The 18,029-nt window shown below is 38.1% G+C and overlaps 2 protein-coding genes across 13 annotated transcripts in view; one reads left to right on the forward strand and one right to left on the reverse strand.

The window, feature by feature from the left end:
* The window catches only part of FNBP1L (formin binding protein 1 like), a 130,763-nt gene extending 122,015 nt beyond the window's left edge, over positions 1–8,748 (forward strand). For 4 of the 6 annotated variants that reach the window (XM_045478327.1, XM_045478331.1, XM_045478329.1 and 1 more), the window contains 5 exons: positions 171–303; positions 651–745; positions 2,851–2,999; positions 4,417–4,575; positions 8,427–8,748. In XM_045478327.1, the coding sequence (XP_045334283.1) occupies positions 171–303; positions 651–745; positions 2,851–2,999; positions 4,417–4,575; positions 8,427–8,452 (562 nt within the window). In that variant the 3' untranslated portion in view covers positions 8,453–8,748. Of the gene's footprint in view, positions 1–170; positions 304–650; positions 746–2,850; positions 3,000–4,416; positions 4,576–5,858; positions 8,141–8,426 lie in introns of those variants that run through there. The other 2 variants (XM_045478328.1, XM_045478330.1) reach the window with 1 other exon arrangement.
* A 6,028-nt stretch (positions 8,749–14,776) lies between these two features.
* The window catches only part of BCAR3 (BCAR3 adaptor protein, NSP family member), a 163,071-nt gene continuing 159,818 nt past the window's right edge, over positions 14,777–18,029 (reverse strand). For all 7 annotated transcript variants that reach the window (XM_045478338.1, XM_045478335.1, XM_045478334.1 and 4 more), the window contains one exon: positions 14,777–15,398. In XM_045478338.1, coding sequence (XP_045334294.1) covers positions 15,220–15,398 — 179 coding nt within the window. In that variant the 3' untranslated portion in view covers positions 14,777–15,219. The remainder of the gene's footprint in view (positions 15,399–18,029) is intronic.

The following is an 18,029-nucleotide window of genomic DNA, read 5'->3' on the forward strand; positions in this document are numbered from 1 at the left end:
TCATCTTTATGCACATTATCTGTAAACAGGTAATGTTTGACTATATTTAAAGAGATGTTATTACTCTCTTAAGATAGGCTACATGAGAGCCCCCCAAATCAAATGAAACTCTTTTATCTGGGAACATATGAAGTAAATATTTAATTCTGTGACTTCCTTCTCATTTTCAGAGAAGCACTCAACAAAATGAAAGATGTGTATGAGAAAAATCCACAAATGGGGGATCCAGGGAGTTTGCAGCCTAAATTAGCAGAGACCATGAATAACATTGACCGCCTACGAATGGAAATCCACAAGAATGAGGTAGGTTTGTTACTTTGCAGTTGTCTAAGACAAATTCATTTTTGCTACAATTTTATCTTCAAATATTTAATTTTAGGGTTACTATCTAAAAGAAAGGAATCATTATGGTCTATAATCTTTAGAATTAGTCCCTCATTCAAGTTTTTCTTTTTAATTAAAACTTTATGTAAAACTAAACATTTATGCTTATCAGCTATGAAGTTGATCGTTGGTCAAACTGGAATAAAGGTTTCCATTCTCTAAGAATTACATAATTACAAAAACTCAAAGCACATTTTAATTGTAGACTATCTTTTGAGCTTTTAAGAATACTTACTAAGCCCAGTTTTATTTATTTTTTTCCTAAGGCTTGGCTCTCTGAAGTTGAAGGCAAAACAGGTGGGAGAGGAGACAGAAGACATAGCAGTGACATAAATCATCTTGTAACACAGGGACGAGAAAGGTCACTTTTTGCATTTTATTTGTATTTTTTTCCCCTCAAAATTTTTTCACTTTTTTCTAAATTTCGTTCTAAATTTTGTTCTAAAATTCATTCTAAATTTCATACAGTTCTTTTTCTTCTTCCTTGATGTAATGGGTTTGGCTTTTAATAGCGTTAGTCTTATGAACCTAAATGATTTTCTGTTTCTTTATAGTAGTTACACATAAAATATGAAATTTCCCATTGCTGGTTTGTTCTAGTTTGTCATGCATCCAAAAACAAAGGTATGAACATAGAAAATTTGTGGAGCTACTGTCCGAAGGCATAGGCTCCTCAGACCTGGGAAGATTCCCTTAAGGTTTAGATGGAGTTGGATGGCTTATGCCAAAGAAAAACTTAACTGTTAAATTGCTTAAAGTTTTGTGAAGGAAAAAACAATATTGTTAGTTTGAGTCAGAGCTTCCAAAAGGCATTTTGCTAAGTTTCCATGCTTTCATACCATTTGTGACAATTTCCCCCTCTGTGTATATGTCTCTCCCCACTCTGCCCCACTAAGAGCCAACAAATTAGGATTCTCCTTAGAGAAAATTTGAGAGATCTAGTATCAAATCTTGGTTACTACTTACAGTGTAATTTGAGCAAGTCATTTTTAATGATCTCTGAGTCCCAGTTTCCTAAAATACAGAGGTTAAAATCTCTATCATACAGGGGTGCCTGGATGGCTCAGTTGGTTAAGCGTCGTCTGACTCTTGATTTTAGCTCAGGTCATGAACTCCCGTTTTGTGAGATCAGCCTTGCATCGGGCTCTGCCCTGACAGCACAGAGCATGCTTGGGATTCTCTCCTCCACTCTCCCCTTCCCATTCTCTATTTCAAAAATGCATAAACTTGAAATAGAAAAATAAAATACCTACCATATAGCGTTATTAGTAATAAATGAAGTAATGTACATAGAGCACCTCATAATAAAATACCTGGGAACAGTATGTGCTTGAGAAATGTTAGTTCTTCCTTCTCAAACTCTTATCACTTTTTGAAAGAGTACCTGTATATCAAGAGAAACCCACAAATATACTGGTTTTCTTACTAGTTAAAACCTAGATTAAAGTAATCTAATCTCTCTTGTTTGTGTTATTTAAGAACGTGGCTTTTAGGCATACTAAAAGTGCTTTTAATTTCTGATCATACAGATTTTCCGTTATCTTGTTCAGTCATTTGATTCTTTAGCAAAATTAACATTTTTTCTCTCTTTGACTTAAAAATATTTTAAGGAAAAAGATGCCTATGGGTTTACCTGTTCTTTTGGATTTTCTGAGTTTTACTAACCTCCCTGTTAGCATGATTAATTGGAAGTTAACTTTATTAGGAGTCTTTTTGCTTTCAGTGACAATAAATATGAAAAGGGATTTTATTGGCTTGCTTTAGGGAGAGCTTGATCTAAGAGTTCAGATGATATCCGCAGGACTGTTTCTCTCCACCTCACAGTTCTACCTTCCACTATATTGGCTTCATTTGAAGGCTTCATATGTTGATCTTCCAAAGCACTGGGCTCATATTTCTCCAGGTCCAAGTCCAGTGGAAAAGGAAGGGAGGGAGCTTCTCTTCAGTCCTAAGGGAAAGTCTCTGTGGGTCTTTTCTATCTGACCGGTTATAAGCCTACTCGTTAACTATTCACTCTGACCACACAAGTGCTGTGCTGAGACAGGCCCTCTGGAGCCAGGACAGAACTCCTGGAAGTCTGTGAACTGACCATGGGTCTGGGTGGGTCTCCTGTGGAATTTTAGGGTTCTTTTGCCAAAAGAGGAGGTGATAAATCCGGGATGATGAAAGGCAAGTATTCCCTACATTTCTCCATTTTATCTCTGGACCCAGTGATAGACCTATTTGTTGAATGCATGCCATATGCCTAGAACACTGTAATTTTTTAGTTTCAGGAACTTCAACAAAGAAGCATTTTGTATTGCAGGCAATTTATATATATCATCAAATTTAAGAAAATGAAGGCTTAATTTGGAACTGTGTCATTGATATTTAGTTCTGTGAATTGATCCTGAGATCAACCTTCAGGTAGCATAAAAAGTTTCCATCTTTGTGATACTTGATGAGATAAACTTCTATGTTTTATAGTCCTGAGGGAAGTTACACTGATGATGCAAACCAAGAAGTCCGAGGGCCACCCCAACAACATGGTCATCACAATGAGTTCGATGATGAATTTGAAGATGACGATCCCTTGCCTGCTATTGGACACTGCAAAGCTATCTACCCTTTTGATGGTATGATTTTCTTTTGTATTTGATAACATTGGTTCCTTAAAGTCTGCATACACTGAAACATGTACTTAGGTGTCCTTAGCTAAATAATACATTGTCAGAAAATTATAATTCCAGCTCATTAGTATGAATATTTTTGTTTAACTGTATTACAAATAGAGGTTTTTCTTTTATACATGACACTGAAAGAAAATTACCGGTGTTATCAGCATCCCAGTACAGATTTTTATTTGACTGTCAACTTTGGTTGATACAGAATTTAATTTCCCCCAGAGATCTTACTAATGCTACATGTAATCACTAAAGTTGAAGCAGCTTGAGCAGGTGGCTCAGAACCTAGGAAGTGGAAGTCTAGTGGATGCCACTATAAGCTCTTCCTTGTAACTTGCTAACATTGAGAGAGAGGTACAAGGCAAATGGCATAGCTAAATGTCCCTATTATAGCTTGACTCTGTAGGTCATATTTTCCGGTGAGAAAAGGAGAGAATGTAGTAGCTTCTGACTATGCCATCCTTCCCCTGTGAGAGGTGGGGAGCAATCCCTGTGAGGGAAGGAAGACATTGTGGTTCTCTCTTGCAGATTTTTCTGCTTGTGGACTGTGAAAAATCCTTTTCCTCAATTCTGAGGAGCAGAGTAACACTTTCACAAATAAATTGTTATAAAATGGCATATGACTTAAGGTCCTTCCCCACCCATCCGTTGTATTAGTTTTAAAGTTGAGTAAAGTTTTTAATTACTCCTCATTCTGAGAAAATAATACTGAATAAGGGCTTGCTATAATGTAACCTAGAGAATTTAACATGTTAAATGAAGACTGATTTGTGAAAACTGTTACTGCTAAGCGGGTTGGGAGTGGTTGGCAATGGGGAAGAAAGAGAGCCCTGAGGTTCATGAGGTTTTGAAGGAAGTTTGTGCTTTGTGGCTGTGACTATTCTGCTTTCACCATCACCAGAGGTGAACCTGTGTTTTTGTCTGCTCTCTTTCAAAACTATATTCTTCTTTCTTCCCGCCCTCTCATAGTCTTAATATTTTCCTGATTTACACGTCATGAATTTTCTCGACAGCAATGCCACTCAAATTTGGGAAAAGAGTTGGAGAAGTGAAATAGGAGTTAGAATATCCTGTCAAATCATATAATGTCATTGAGCTCAGATACTTCATCTGTTATACGGGGGTGATATTAATCATGCCAGTTTCTCAGGGCCACTGTCCAGTTCCAGTGAGATAATGTTATATATGAAAGTGTTGGATAAACTACAAAAGCATCATAGAGCTGTTGCTAGTAAGATCTTGTCACTGGGCTCTTGGTTCTAGGTATGTTGAAACCTAGTAGAGTTTCATGTTGTTTTGTGTTGTATTTGTAACTTTTACTCGAAATTACTACTTTAATTACACTTGTGCTGTGAAAATTCTCATTTAGGACATAATGAAGGTACCCTGGCAATGAAAGAAGGTGAAGTTCTATACATCATTGAGGAAGACAAAGGTGATGGCTGGACAAGAGCTCGGAGACAGAACGGTGAAGAAGGCTACGTTCCCACATCATACATAGATGTAACTCTAGAGAAAAACAGTAAAGGTGCAGTAACTTACATCTAAACTAACCAGGCATCTTTGTGACATGTATGACATAGGAACAATAATGGAAAATGGAAACACATTCAATGGGTGGGAAAACATAAGAAAACTTAAAGAGCATCCAAGATACATTGTTCACTATGTGAGCTGAGTGTAGGCTCTATCTTAAAGATGTGAATAGTACCACAAGAAACCGTTCTCATGATGTTTTACCATTTGAGTGACATTGGTGTGAAGCTTAATTGATGCCTTTTGCTTTATGTCCTGCTTAAGTCTCTGTGAAAGATTTGTGCTTTTCTGCCTTATAAGTTATAGAATTTGATCTTTGGGCAGGAATCCATAGATAGAAAGCCCCCTTCACCTAACACACACTTTGCTTCTGAAAACACAGTGACTGTAGTGAATTTAAATAAGTAAAACTGCTCTGAAATGCTATAGAAAGCTGGCTCCCAAAAGAGTGGTTTAGCATAGGAGTTTGAGTTTTTGTAGCTACAGTTTTTAGGAAGAAAAGTCATAGTTGCCTTATTGAAAGAATAAGAAATACAGTCATTTTCATTTTCCTCCCTATTCTTTGCTTTGGTTTCCTAAAGGAAGAAAACAAGCACCTCAAACGTAAATCTATTTCAGTAGTAGGCTAATCAAGAGACCTGCAAAATAAGCCCACCTGGTCCAGCTCTTGAGTGAATAAAATGGTTTTCTTCTGAGACCTGAAAATATTTTCATCTAGTATACTACAAATTTTTAATAATGTATAAGCTTCCTTCCAAATTAATGCTTGTATTTTTCATCTTGAATATGTCTTTGGGGAAATACCGTTTTGGTGATTGTTTAGCATTTAGCAGTTATACGTAGGAAAATAGATTCTAAGTACACTGAGAGGAAATCTTGAAGGCAAGTCCTGGCAAATTTTACTTTGAAAACTTTTGACTGACTGGGTTGAATGACTATATCTTTATCACCATTTAGGGCATTTCCTCATTTTGGCCAAATCATCAATTCAAGATTATTTTTTCCCATTAATTTCAACAAGCATTTGTTGGAAATACTGTACCGTAAAGGATTGTGCAGTGCTGGTCATGTGGGGAAGTAAAGTGAGGAAGCACTTAAGAGACTGGTCCTTTAATTTTGCTCATGTCCCAGATTTTTCTGGTGTTCTCACATAGCTGACTGTAAAATAATTTTAGGACAGACACTTTGGGGACAGACACTTTAAACTGAACATCCCTTTTGGTCTTACCAAAGGTCTTCAGTAATTGTTCTTTTCTTTTTCCTCCTGGACTACAGGTTCCTGAAGAGGGTTTCTGAGGAAATGGGCAAGATGTTGAAGGAGGTTACATGCAGCTGCTTTTAGGGGGAGGGTATTAGAGTTGTCAGGCTCAAACAGAGAGTGAGAGAAGCAAGTTGCATGAGTGCATGCAGACGTTTTTTGTTTTGTTTTTTTTTAAACTAACTTCATTATCATTTCCATACATTGTTTTAAAAAATCACTGTAATACCAATCCTTAAATTGGTCATTCACAATTATTCACGTAAAGGGAACAAGCCGAAAATGGCTAACTTTTTTTTCCATTTCTTTTACTGATGTCTAAATCAGAAAGAATGCAGAGCTCTCATTAAATTTGTCTTCTCTTTGGCTGTCCCAACAGGACTGTCTATCCCAGCTCTGTTCTAATTGGCTTTTAGACCCGTCGTCTGTTAGAACCCTCGCCATTTGTCAGTGTCTGCCTGCGCCACCTCTGTGCTTGCTTAACATTCTGTTGCATGTCTAGAGTGATTGGGCTAGATTTTTCAGGCATGTCTTTATAATCCCTTGTTCTCGTCAAAGCCTTTGTTTTGTTTTACATTTGTAGTGCAAGTCACTTTGTCAGACATCTCCAGCACTAATGTTTCCATCCTAGTATTCGTGTACGCTGCTATAACTTCCCCACTACAAACATTCCAGTTTGGGCATGATGAAGAAGTAGTTTGTGGACCTGAAGTGTCTGTGATAAGAAAAAGAAAACATCTCTGCTCTAGCCTACAGCCCGGTTGAAAGAACTTTGAAACGTGATCCATCTTCACCTCAGTCTGGGAAGAATCTATAGTCAGCCCTGAAATCCTGGCATAATAAACACACAAGATCCTCACCACCTCAAGACACAGGACTGTTGTCAGAAGTCAGCTGCTTCCATTCAAATGCTGCCTTAAACTAGAGTGCCTAAACCTGTCGATTGCCAACACTACCACTACAGAATCCCACAAAGGGCTTTATGTGTCAGCTCGGTGCGACCTCCTTTAACTTGGCAGCGCTGCCGCGGGTGCCGATGTAGCCTTGGTAGGTGGCTTTTAGAGCTCTACCATGTGTGATGGTGCATCTTCAAATTTATGCATCAGACTAAAGACATGTCCAAGTCCATTTTACTTTACTCAGTGTTTTTAGGAGAAGTTTTATGGACTCCCCCCCCCCCACCTCCCCGTTGTGTTTTAATTTGGGGTGACCATGTTCTTATTAAAATGGTAGTCTGTTTCCAAGTGATGCTTTTGTTTCAACCAGATAAAATTTAGTGAAACTTTGTAATGATCTGTGTGCACTTTTACTTGTACAATGGAAATTCCTGTTTGTTTATACTTGTAAATATAATTGTTGTTAGTGCGCCTGTTGCTCATGTTGTCCTGCCTCGCATTTGTGATTCTGTTAATGACTTGTATCTTAACTAATTTCTTAGTAGTGTTTAATAGGGAGATGGGCATGGGTGGGGGGATATTTGTACCACAGAAGCTTCATTAATTTTGTTCTTTACTGTTTTGAGGGAAGAAAGAACGTGAAATGGGTCTGTGTATTACTGGATTTTAAGCAATATTTTAGAAGCTGTGTGACTGCTTTAATAATTCTTTCCCAGTGTTATTTGAATCCTACTAGCAGTTATACTAAAGCTGAATGACAATTGTGTGAAAGTTAATGCCTTCATAAGATCAAGTGCACCCCTGTTACACAGCTGACATATAGCGTATTACCTTTGAGGCTAGTAAACTATGAAGTTTAGATTTTGAATCTCTTTACAGGGTTATTTATATAATGTGACATTATTCAATACTGACAGACTACATAAAGTAGTTTTAAAATCTAGTGCTATTTTTATTTTAAAGGTTAGCAATGAGGAGGAAATGTGATCTGGCTGTGTTTGTCCTCTGTACAAAGCCTGAAGTGCTTGTGTTTTTTTGGCTGACGGCCACAGAGGGCAAAGTTTAAGGCTTTCTTGTAAGGACTAACTGTTCTTTTCAGGCTACTGTTTGTTTTTCTCAAAGCAGGATTTGCTTCCGTAGGAGGCAAGGTCCTTCACGTGGCATAGTGCAACCTGTACGTGGGTTATTACAATAGGACAGACATTTGTACTTGCACAGTTTAAATCATTCTTAAATCATTCTTAAATTTTGAACATGTGAATTGTCCAAAAGAAATCTTTAATTTTTCAGTAATTTTTACTCTTTTTGTGCACATGTTGATTTCTTAATGGTAAATGCTTTGTTTAAGATAGTGTTCTCTGTTGAGAATATTTTCATGGAATAAAACAATCTTTTCATGGTCAGTTAAGGTGTATAGTGTGTTATCTATCTCTTATTCCTACGTGAACTAAAGAGATGTCATTATTTTGTTCTTTGGTGTGCTAAATGCCTGATGATACAAAGTAGATGACAAGTTCTATAAGTGGAAGCATCTGTGTTGAGTGACTTTTTTTGCAAAGCAGTTCTGGAAATTTTAGTTTTAGTTTCTTTCAAGCTTTCCTAAAGGTGGAGGGGGGGGGGAGCTGTTTCTTTAGAGTAAATTTAAATTGAGTGTGGTAATTTGAACTTTTTATCTTTATTCTACTGTAGCTGTGTTGCACAAACTTTCCTTTTAAACCGTCTTCTCTGCGTCCATAAGAAGTGACCCTACGCCACATACCTCAGTCTGCCCACAGGCTGGACAGCATTTACTGTGCTTCTGCTTGAATTCCTGGTCAGAGAGCACCTGGTCTTCCTGGCATTTCAAAACATGGGAAGGTATTGTTTGCTACAGTTAGTGTCACATCTGTTGTTTTAGGTAATCTTAATTGCAGAAGATTCAGCTTTTTAAAGGGACAAATATGAAGCTATGACTGTTAACTTCTAGAAACCCCAAAAGAGAATAAAACTCAGGGTTAATCCTGAACAAGGAGGGGTCTCTGTTGTTGTGATTAATAGAGATCTATGCCAAGCTTGGAAGTGGCAGGAAAACAGTGTCAGTAACGAAAACTCAAAACAATGAAAAGGGCTTTTGCTATCTGAACTGAGATCAGGGAAGTCAAATCCAACTTGCTAGGGAAAGATAACATCCCTGTAACAATCTCAAGAGGAAAATGATCTCCAGACTTGTTGAAAAGGATAGATTTTCTTTGTGAGAAGCTATTAGTTTAGATGAAAAAATCTAAAGAAACACCAAACCTATTTCAATGAGCTCATCATATACTTGGGGTCAAATGCATTCCTGACTATAGTTACTGTGAGTAAGAAACTACAGAAAATAGAAGAGGTGCCAAAAGATTAGAGATGGAAAAATACAGGTGAGGAGTAAGTTCTGAAAAGTTTGACGACTCTTAAAAGTACTTCACAGTTTTGTCAGCATTTAAGAGAAAATGTGATGGACAACTGACCTAGATCCTAAGCTAAGAACAGGCCACATCAAATTAACCTCATTCCTTTCTTTAGATACAACTGGGAAACTCAACGGACATAAATGTCTTGATTCCAGCACAGTTTCAGCATTTGACAGAATTTCTTATTCTTGTAAGGTGGTGATAGCATTATTGTAGAAAATGGGAGCTCGCAATAAAGCTGACTTAGTAAACCCAGAATATCAACCCTGAGGAAAACTTCTTGTGGAAGATATGTATGAACCATACATAATAAATATAAATCTGCCACCCATCTTAAATAGATAATTACCCTCTTCCTCTCCTTCAAGGATAACCACTATCCTGAATTTCTTCGTTTTTCTTAGTTTTATCATAAGGGTATTTTTTCCAAAATTTGATTAGCTTTCCGTGTTTTTGCATAAAGTATAACGAATATAAGTTACAGTACATGGGGGTTTATCTCAAAAACCACACATGATACTTTGTGATGCATTTCTGGTTTGAGCACTGGGGACAAAGCTGAAGGACTTACAGTAGATATACTATTATTTCAAGTGTTGGGGAATCTTATCTGGTTTTGTAAGCCCTTGAGTGGGAGGAGGAACCTGGGCAACCAAGCTAAAGAGGATCTCGTCTGTTCATCCTCCCAGAGAAATGCCTCATCCTGCTGAAGGGCAACATATGTCTAAGCTCTGGTAGCAGCTGGGAAGATTGGAAGGGAGAGTGGGCAGGCACAGGTGTTTAGGGACATAGCCCCTTGTGGTGCAGTAATGGCCCTTTAGATTTTTTTTTAACATTTTGGCAACTTGTTCTGTGGTGGAGGGTGGCCTGTCATGTGCACTGAAGAGGCATGAGGCGAGTGACTCTTCCAGGATTCTCCTACCCAGAAGAGTATGCTCTAAAGCAAGTGATAACACAACTGCTCTTTTCTTCCCTCTCTTCCCTTGGCTGAGCTCCAGACAGGAGTATCATATTTGTTTGCCCTCTCCATCTCTACAAGTTCACCCTTCTTGACCTAACCAAGCTGCTCATCCAACCATTGTTTCTTGGTTGGCCAATGCAGGGGCTGGGGGCAGTTTTGGGTATGAAATGAGACAGTAACACAAGTTTCCAGTTCCGGCAACCAAGATCATCAGTCCCCACCCAATTAGCCCTGTCTTCTCACCCTTTATCTCTAGTTGGGAGCACCTGCCACTAGCTCTTGGCATATAGCCAGCACCCAGGTGGTACTGTCCTGTCTGATAAGATGGGGATCAGCTGCATGTCCCTTCTCTTCAGGTGCCAAAGAGCATATTCGTTAATGACTACCAATTGAATGGGGGAAGTCCTTGGAAGAGTTTGCATCCGCATATGAGAGCATCATTTAGCTGGTGGGAGCCATGTCAAAATTCTACCAACCCAACTGTTGAAACAACTGATTTGGAAATTATTAGTGATTGCTGAATGATTTGTGCTACTTTCATCACTTGATAAAGTTTTATTGTGTAGTTGTTTTAAAGAATACAAGGGTTGGGTCCCCTGGGTGGCTCATTGGTTACACATCCAACTTCGGCTCAGGTCACGATCTTATGGTTGGGGAGTTTGAGCCCCATGTCAGGCTCTGCTGACATTTCGGGGCCTGGAGCCTGCTTCAGATCTTGTGTCTCCCTCTTTCACTGACCCTCCCCTGCTTGCACTCTGTCTCTTTCTCAAAAATAAGTAAACATTAAAAAAAAATAAAGGGTTTATTTTCTTGATTTACACATTGACATCTATGGTGGATTCATATATGAATTATATATTAACATTTAAATATTTTGAATATTGCATGGTATCTTCTGAGACTTGGTTTTTCACTCAGCTCTAAGATTTATCCATATTTATGCATAGTTCATTTTAGTGTGTATACATTTTAGTGTGTATAGTATTCTATTATATACATACACAATTTACCCATCCTCTTGATGGACAATTGGGCTATGTCCTGAATTTTGCTTGCATAAACAATGCTGCTATGCACATTCTTATGCATGTTTACGGATACAGGAGTTCTGTATTGCTAGTTTGTGGGTTATATTTATCTTCAGTTTTTTAAAAAAAATGCCACATTTTTCCTTCACAGTGATTATAACAGTTCTACATACCTACAACTTGTATATCAAGGTTACTTAGGCTCCATATCCTGGCCAATTTTTGTCATTTCGACAGATGAAAATGGTATGTATCTTTAATTTGCCTTTCCCTGTTTATTGATGAAGTTAAACATACTTTGCATTTTCTGTGAAAAGCCTGTTTATATCTTTTGCCCATTTTTTTCTGGTTATCTTTCCATATCTATTCATGGGAATTCTTTATTAAGGATGCTAATTAGTTATTTTGCTGTGTAGCATAATAAAACTGGCTCAGTTTCTCAGGAGGCTGCAGTCAAGATGTCAGTCACATGATTGTTGGCCAGCCTCAGGACCTTGCCGTGTGGATTTCTTCATAGGGATGCTCAGAACATGGCATCTTGCTTGCCTCAGGGATCCAAGAGAAAAAGACAGAAGCTGTAGTTTTTGTAACCTAATCTCAGACATGATACAGCATTACCTCTATCCCATGTACTTGGTAATGCAGAGCAAACCTGCTACAGTGTAGGAGGGGACAACAGAAGGGTGTGAACACCAGGCTGCAGGGACCGTCAGTGACCATTGTTGGAGGCTGCCTACCATGCTAATCTTTGGTTAGTTTCATGTCTTTTTAGTAACATCTCTTTGTTCTTTCAATTTATGACCTCTTTTGATGAGTAGAAGTCTGTTTTAATGTAGATTGGCCAATCTTTTACATTTAATGTTGTTTTCTGTCTAGTTTAAGAAATTCTTCCTTGATTCAAAGTAAAAAGGATATTCTAGATTTCCTTCTAAATGTGTTATAGTTTTGCCTTTCGCATGTATGTTATTTTGGTGTATGATAGGAGGCAAGGGGCTGTTTTCTTCCCTTTCATTTGCTTAACCAGTTGTCCAAGAATTATTTATTTAAAAAGTCATCCTTTCCCCCACTGATTGCCAAAGTTACTTCTGTCATTTATCAAATTTCCAATGACAATTTAATTACTGTAGCTTAATAATCAGCTTTTAGGTCTAGTAGAACAGATTCCCCCCCTCCCTCCATCTTAACTTCCTAGGATGGTGTTGACTACTTCTAGCCATGTAAATTTTAGGAAAACCTTATCAAGCTTGAAAAATCCTGTTGGGGGGCGCCTGGGTGGCACAGTCGGTTAAGCGTCCGACTTCAGCCAGGTCACGATCTCGCGGTCCGTGAGTTCGAGTCCCGCGTCAGGCTCTGGGCTGATGGCTCAGAGCCTGGAGCCTGTTTCCGATTCTGTGTCTCCCTCTCTCTCTGCCCCTCCCCCGTTCATGCTCTGTCTCTCTCTGTCCCCCCCAAAAAAATAAATGTTGAAAAAAAAATTTTTTTTTTAAAATCCTGTTGGATTTTGATTGGGATTGCATTGAGCTTATAGGTCATTTTAAGAACTAGTATCTCTGAGGGGCGCCTGGGTGGCTCAGTCGGTTGAGCGGCCGACTTCGGCTCAGGTCATGATCTCACAATCTGTGAGTTCGAGCCCCGCGTTGGGCTCTGTGCTGACAGCTCAGAGCCTGGACCCTGTTTCAGATTCCGTGTCTCCCTCTCTCTGACCCTCCCCCGTTCATGCTCTCTCTCTGTCTCAAAAATAAATAAACGTTAAAAAAAAAAAAAAAAAAGTATCTCTGATACCAAATTTTGAAATCTAGGAACATGATGCTCCCGTTCATTTACTTTTCTTCAGGTGTTTAAAGTTAAAAATTTTTTTCACCAAATTCTTGTACATCTTTTGTTAAAACCATTCCTAGGTATCACATTTTTTTTTTGCAAATGTTTTAATACCTTGTTATAAAGTATACGTTCAGAGAAATGCATAAAATTTAAATGTAAGCTTAAGTTACTAGAAAGTCAACACTTGGGTCTGGAAATACAACATTACCAGCACTCCATACTCCCACTGTGTCCTCCTGATCACACCCTGTTCTCTTATAATTATCCTGACTTTTTCTAACGCACTTTACTTTGTTATATATTTTTATGCTTTATGTTTCTTAGAGTATAAGGTGGTTTTGTGTTAAATCTAGAATGCTCTTTTAACTGGCAGGTTCAGTGTATTTATGTTTGTAATGATTATTGATAAATTTGGACTTATTTCTGCCATTTTTGTGCCTGCTAATCATCTCACTTTACTGTCTCTTTACATATATATTTTTTCGTTTTCTCCATTTTTTCCTCTACTGTTTGAAACTTTGACCCTAATTTTTCTTAATAGCATTTACCCTTGACATTTTATATACTTAAAGCTAATCAGTATGTTTTAGCTGAACAAAGGGGGTCCCTTTGTTCTTCTACTGATGAGAAGAATAACACTTGATCAGAACTCTAGTAACGAATCTCCCCATTCTGGCTTCTGTTGTTTTAATTAACTTTTCAACCTCACATGGTAGACACTGTTGTTTTAATATACCTAAAAGCCCACCAGTTTCTCTGCTTGACAATCCTTAAGTCTCCACCCTTTCTTCTAGATGAATTGCTTCCTCCCCACCCCACTTTCTTTCCTTCTGGAGCTGTTAGCACAGAGCCAGACTCGGGTCCCGAACTCAATGAACCACGTTGAGTTTGATCTGAGCCAAACTTGGATGCTTAATTGAGCCACCTAGGTGCCCCTCTAGTTGCTCTTTTAAACTATGGCTTTTTTTTTTCACCCCAGGGCATTTGGGGCTGCTGTGGGCTAGGGGCCTGGGGCTCACCAAGGTGGCAGGCCGGCTATGGTGCCAGGACCATGTTCCTATCTGCACTAAGGTGAAAGGGAAACAAACTATGGTGCTCATTAGTCTCTCTGACCCAGAGAGTTCCAGCAGCTCCCCAACTATTTGGCAGGGTGCTAGGGCTAGTTCCTTTATGTTCTAGTAGCCCTTTTAAACCATGGCACTTTTTTTTTTTCCTGTGCCCCAGGGCAAACGAATCTGCTCACGGTTTTTCAGTACCATCCTTCTTCACTGCAGTTTGCAGCTTTGGGGGTGTGTGGGGGGGGGAGGTCCCTTTGTTACTGTGTCACCATTCCTCTTGCTGTTCTCTGTGTGGTTTCTACCTCTTGTTGAGCAGAAGCTGTTCAGTCAGCCCTCAGTTCTTTAGGAGGAATTGCTCTATAAATAGGTGTAAATTTGGTATATCTGTGGAAGAGGTGAGTTCAGGGTCTTCCTATGTTGCCATCTGGGACTGGAAGCTCACCAGTCCCATTAGTTTCAAATGCATTGATGTCATGAAATATACTAACATCTGGGTACCTACTTTATATCAGGTGCTGTGTTGCACACAGGATATGATGAGGTTAACCTGACCAAAGTCAACTGCTAGCAAACACCACAGGTCTACCCTATATAACTATTGACTCTGTCTCCCAGGCCGAACCTTAAATTCTCCATCCCACGCTCATTAATTTTGGTTTATTAGGATATAGTCTCTAGGGAAGAAGGTAGGAGATAAAATTATTCTATGCTGATGAGTTAATATTAAAGAGACTAGATACAATTGTTTCACAAAAAGATATATTTTCATTTGACTATTTACACTTCTCATATTTAAAGAATATCATACAACTGATACCTTCTGAAATGTTTCATGCTTTTAAAATCTGTTCTATTTACACTTATCTGACAAGAAATTTAAAATGGTCAAACGCCTCAGTAATAGAAAGCAACCAGCCAACATAGCCAGATCTTCTCTTAAATTTGCTGATCAACATTAGCAATAGTTACCTTCATAATAAATTATCTTCATTTTAAAATCAGTAGTAATTTTAAACAATTCATAAATAAGTGTGCTCTGTGCAATTTACATGTTTAATATCCTGTGGATACTAAAAGCTTGTATACTGTCAGATTTGCACATTGTTACTTTATCAAACAATAAGCCTTCCCAAAGAAGAAACTGGAGAAGCTTGAAATAATATCCTAAGGTATTCTCAAGAGTTATCAAAGCTCTGCCTGCTTTATTGGAGGAGGTTCCAATTTACGTGAGAGGGCAGTTAAAATCTGGTTGAATTTCTCATATCTTTCTGTCTGATTGACTTGTGCACCTTTGCTGCCCCATAGCAATCGCATTTGAAATTCAGTCTTGAAGATTTCACTCATTTCTTCATCTGGTTGAAAACCTAATATAAAAAGAGAAAAGTTAATTCAGTTTTCGAATACAGACTGAAAGACTGACTACTTGCATAAGGTAGGTAGGATCAAAATGAACTTCATCTTGTATCAGAACTTTAAGAAGAGCCCCAAGGAAAAATCCAGGCTCTGTTTTCCATAAGGGAAGGGCAGAGCCCCATGGTCAAGGACCTGAGCACTTTCAGAGAAGGGATACCAAGGAGACTGACTAAAACAGGACAGAATAAAATTGGTGTGCACAAACCACTGTGGGAAAGTGTTTAAAGTACCTTGTTTTGTTCTGTTTTTACAGCTTTCTTGATGTACAGTTTACGTGTCATGATTCTGCACAGTTTGATTAGAATACCCTGTACAAGTTATAGAACCATCACCACCACTTTTAGAATATTTCTGTCACCCTCAGAAGTTACCTAGTGCCTCTTTGCTTTCTGTTGCTATTGTTTCACCTACAGATTTGATAGAAATGGAAACTGACGATGTGGCCTTTAGGTCTGGTTTATTTTGCACCATGTTTTTGAGAGTATTCCATGTTGTTGCCTGTTATCAATTCATTCCTTTTCACTGCTGAGTAGTACTCAGTTATACAGACATTCCACGTTTTGTTTATCCATTTACCAACTGATAGATTCGGACTGTTTCCAGTTTCTGGCTGTTATGAATACTGTTGTAAACATTTGTATATAAGTCTTTGTGCAGACATGTGTTTTCTCTAGTAGAGGAATTACTGGGGCATATGGTAAATCTATGTTTATTTTAGAGAAACTGTCAAACTCTTTTCCAAAATGGTTGTACCATTTTATATTCTCACCAGCTCCAGCTTCTCCACAAGCTGCCAAATCTTAGTATTATCATTCTTTTTAAATTGTAACCATTCTAGACAGTGTGTATTATTTCACTGTGGTTTAAATTTATATTTCCCTAATGATTAATGCTTTGAACATCTTTCTATGTAGTTATTTGTCATTTGAAGATCTGCTCAGGTGTAGCATCTATTCAAATCTTGTTTGTCTTCTTAATGAATTCTAAGAGTACTTTATACAGTCTAGATATAAATCCTTAATTGGATAAATGTTTAGCAAATATCTTCTTATAGTCTGTGGCTTGGCTTTTTACTTTCTTAATGGTATCTTCTGAAGAGCAAAATTTAGAATTTTGATTCATCAGCATTTTTTGGTGTGGTTCAGGCTTTTTGGGTCCTAAAATAGCTTTGCTAATCCAAGGCCACAGTGAATTTTCCCTATGTCATCTTATAGAAGCTTTATACTTTAGCTCTTACATTTGGGTCTGTGATCCATTTTGGATTAATTAATGTATATGGTATGCAGTAAAGATGATTCATTTTTTCTTTTACATATCCTATCCAATAGTTCCAGCACCATTTGTTAAAAGACTAAATCCAATGAATTTCGTTGGCACCTTTCTCAAAAATATATTGACAGCCATATGTGTGGATCTGTTTCTTGACTCTCTCCCTCTGTTTCATAAGAGAAGATCTGCTCTACTTAAAGCCAAGAATATTCAGTCAACTCTATTAGTGAAGTAGAGACCAACAGCCAAAGAGTCAGGCTGTGGTTCTCATCTTTGATTACTTCTGGCTTAATCTGCTCTGTCCTTAAATATATCTCTACCATCTAGATTTATAGGATCTTTGTGGTTAAGAATAGAAGCCTTTCTTTGTCCATCATTCCATGTGAAGCCAGAATATCTTTGACAGATAACATCCTGGAGGCCAGATGACGACTTCCATTTGTTCAGTTAACATGCTTTGAGTCCCTGCCTTCGGCTGGGTATTTGTTAGTTGAGCAAATCTCTGCTCCTACTGGGTTCATAGTTACTTCCAGCAATGGGAACTTGCTATATAAACCTGTAGCAGGATTAACTGAGAAATACCATTAGATACCTTTAAAGTGATTTGCTATAGAGCAGCTTAAAGTGCTTTTCTCAAAACCCATTCTAATATATTGGCTTAGGCAACATCTAGGGTAGTATAGTTATTAGCCTTGTATAAATAGGCACTCTAATATCTGGTGAATTGAATTATGTGCTTTTATTTTTTGAATCCTACACTGCCAACTATGGAGAACTTTCTGAGGAAAAACTTGAAACAGGTATGTAGTTCTTAAACCTACAGCAGTATAAATTGTTTAGACCCAAATTCTGGTTCTGAAGCAACAACTTTGCTTTATGGTGAAATAAATAGGCCTCTCCTGCCCTATATAATTTTTTCTTAACTTTGTGGATATAACTTTGGGCCCTTGAAGAATTTCAGAAATACAGTGAAGAAGAGAAAATAGTCATTCCTGATAACCACCTTGAGTAAAGCCTTCTTTCTCGTACCTGCTTTCTAAATGGTCTTTTTGCCTACAAGCCCTCAGCCCTCCAGCCTCCCACACACAGATGCAAAATTTAAAATAAATCTGACCATGTCATGACATTTTCCCATGTTTAAAACCCTTAACAGACTCTTTCTCAGCTGCAGTCCTACAGGGAAGTCCTTCCCACCTCTATCCACCTCCTTCAGTCTAGGTGGTCATTACTTAAGGCACACTTTACATGAATCCAGACCTAAGTACTGGTGGTTTATATCTCTCTCCACGCTGTCTCTGCAGTGCCTTTACCTG

Source organism: Leopardus geoffroyi, chromosome C1 (genome assembly GCF_018350155.1).
Source record: "Leopardus geoffroyi isolate Oge1 chromosome C1, O.geoffroyi_Oge1_pat1.0, whole genome shotgun sequence".
Lineage (NCBI taxonomy): Eukaryota > Metazoa > Chordata > Mammalia > Carnivora > Felidae > Leopardus > Leopardus geoffroyi.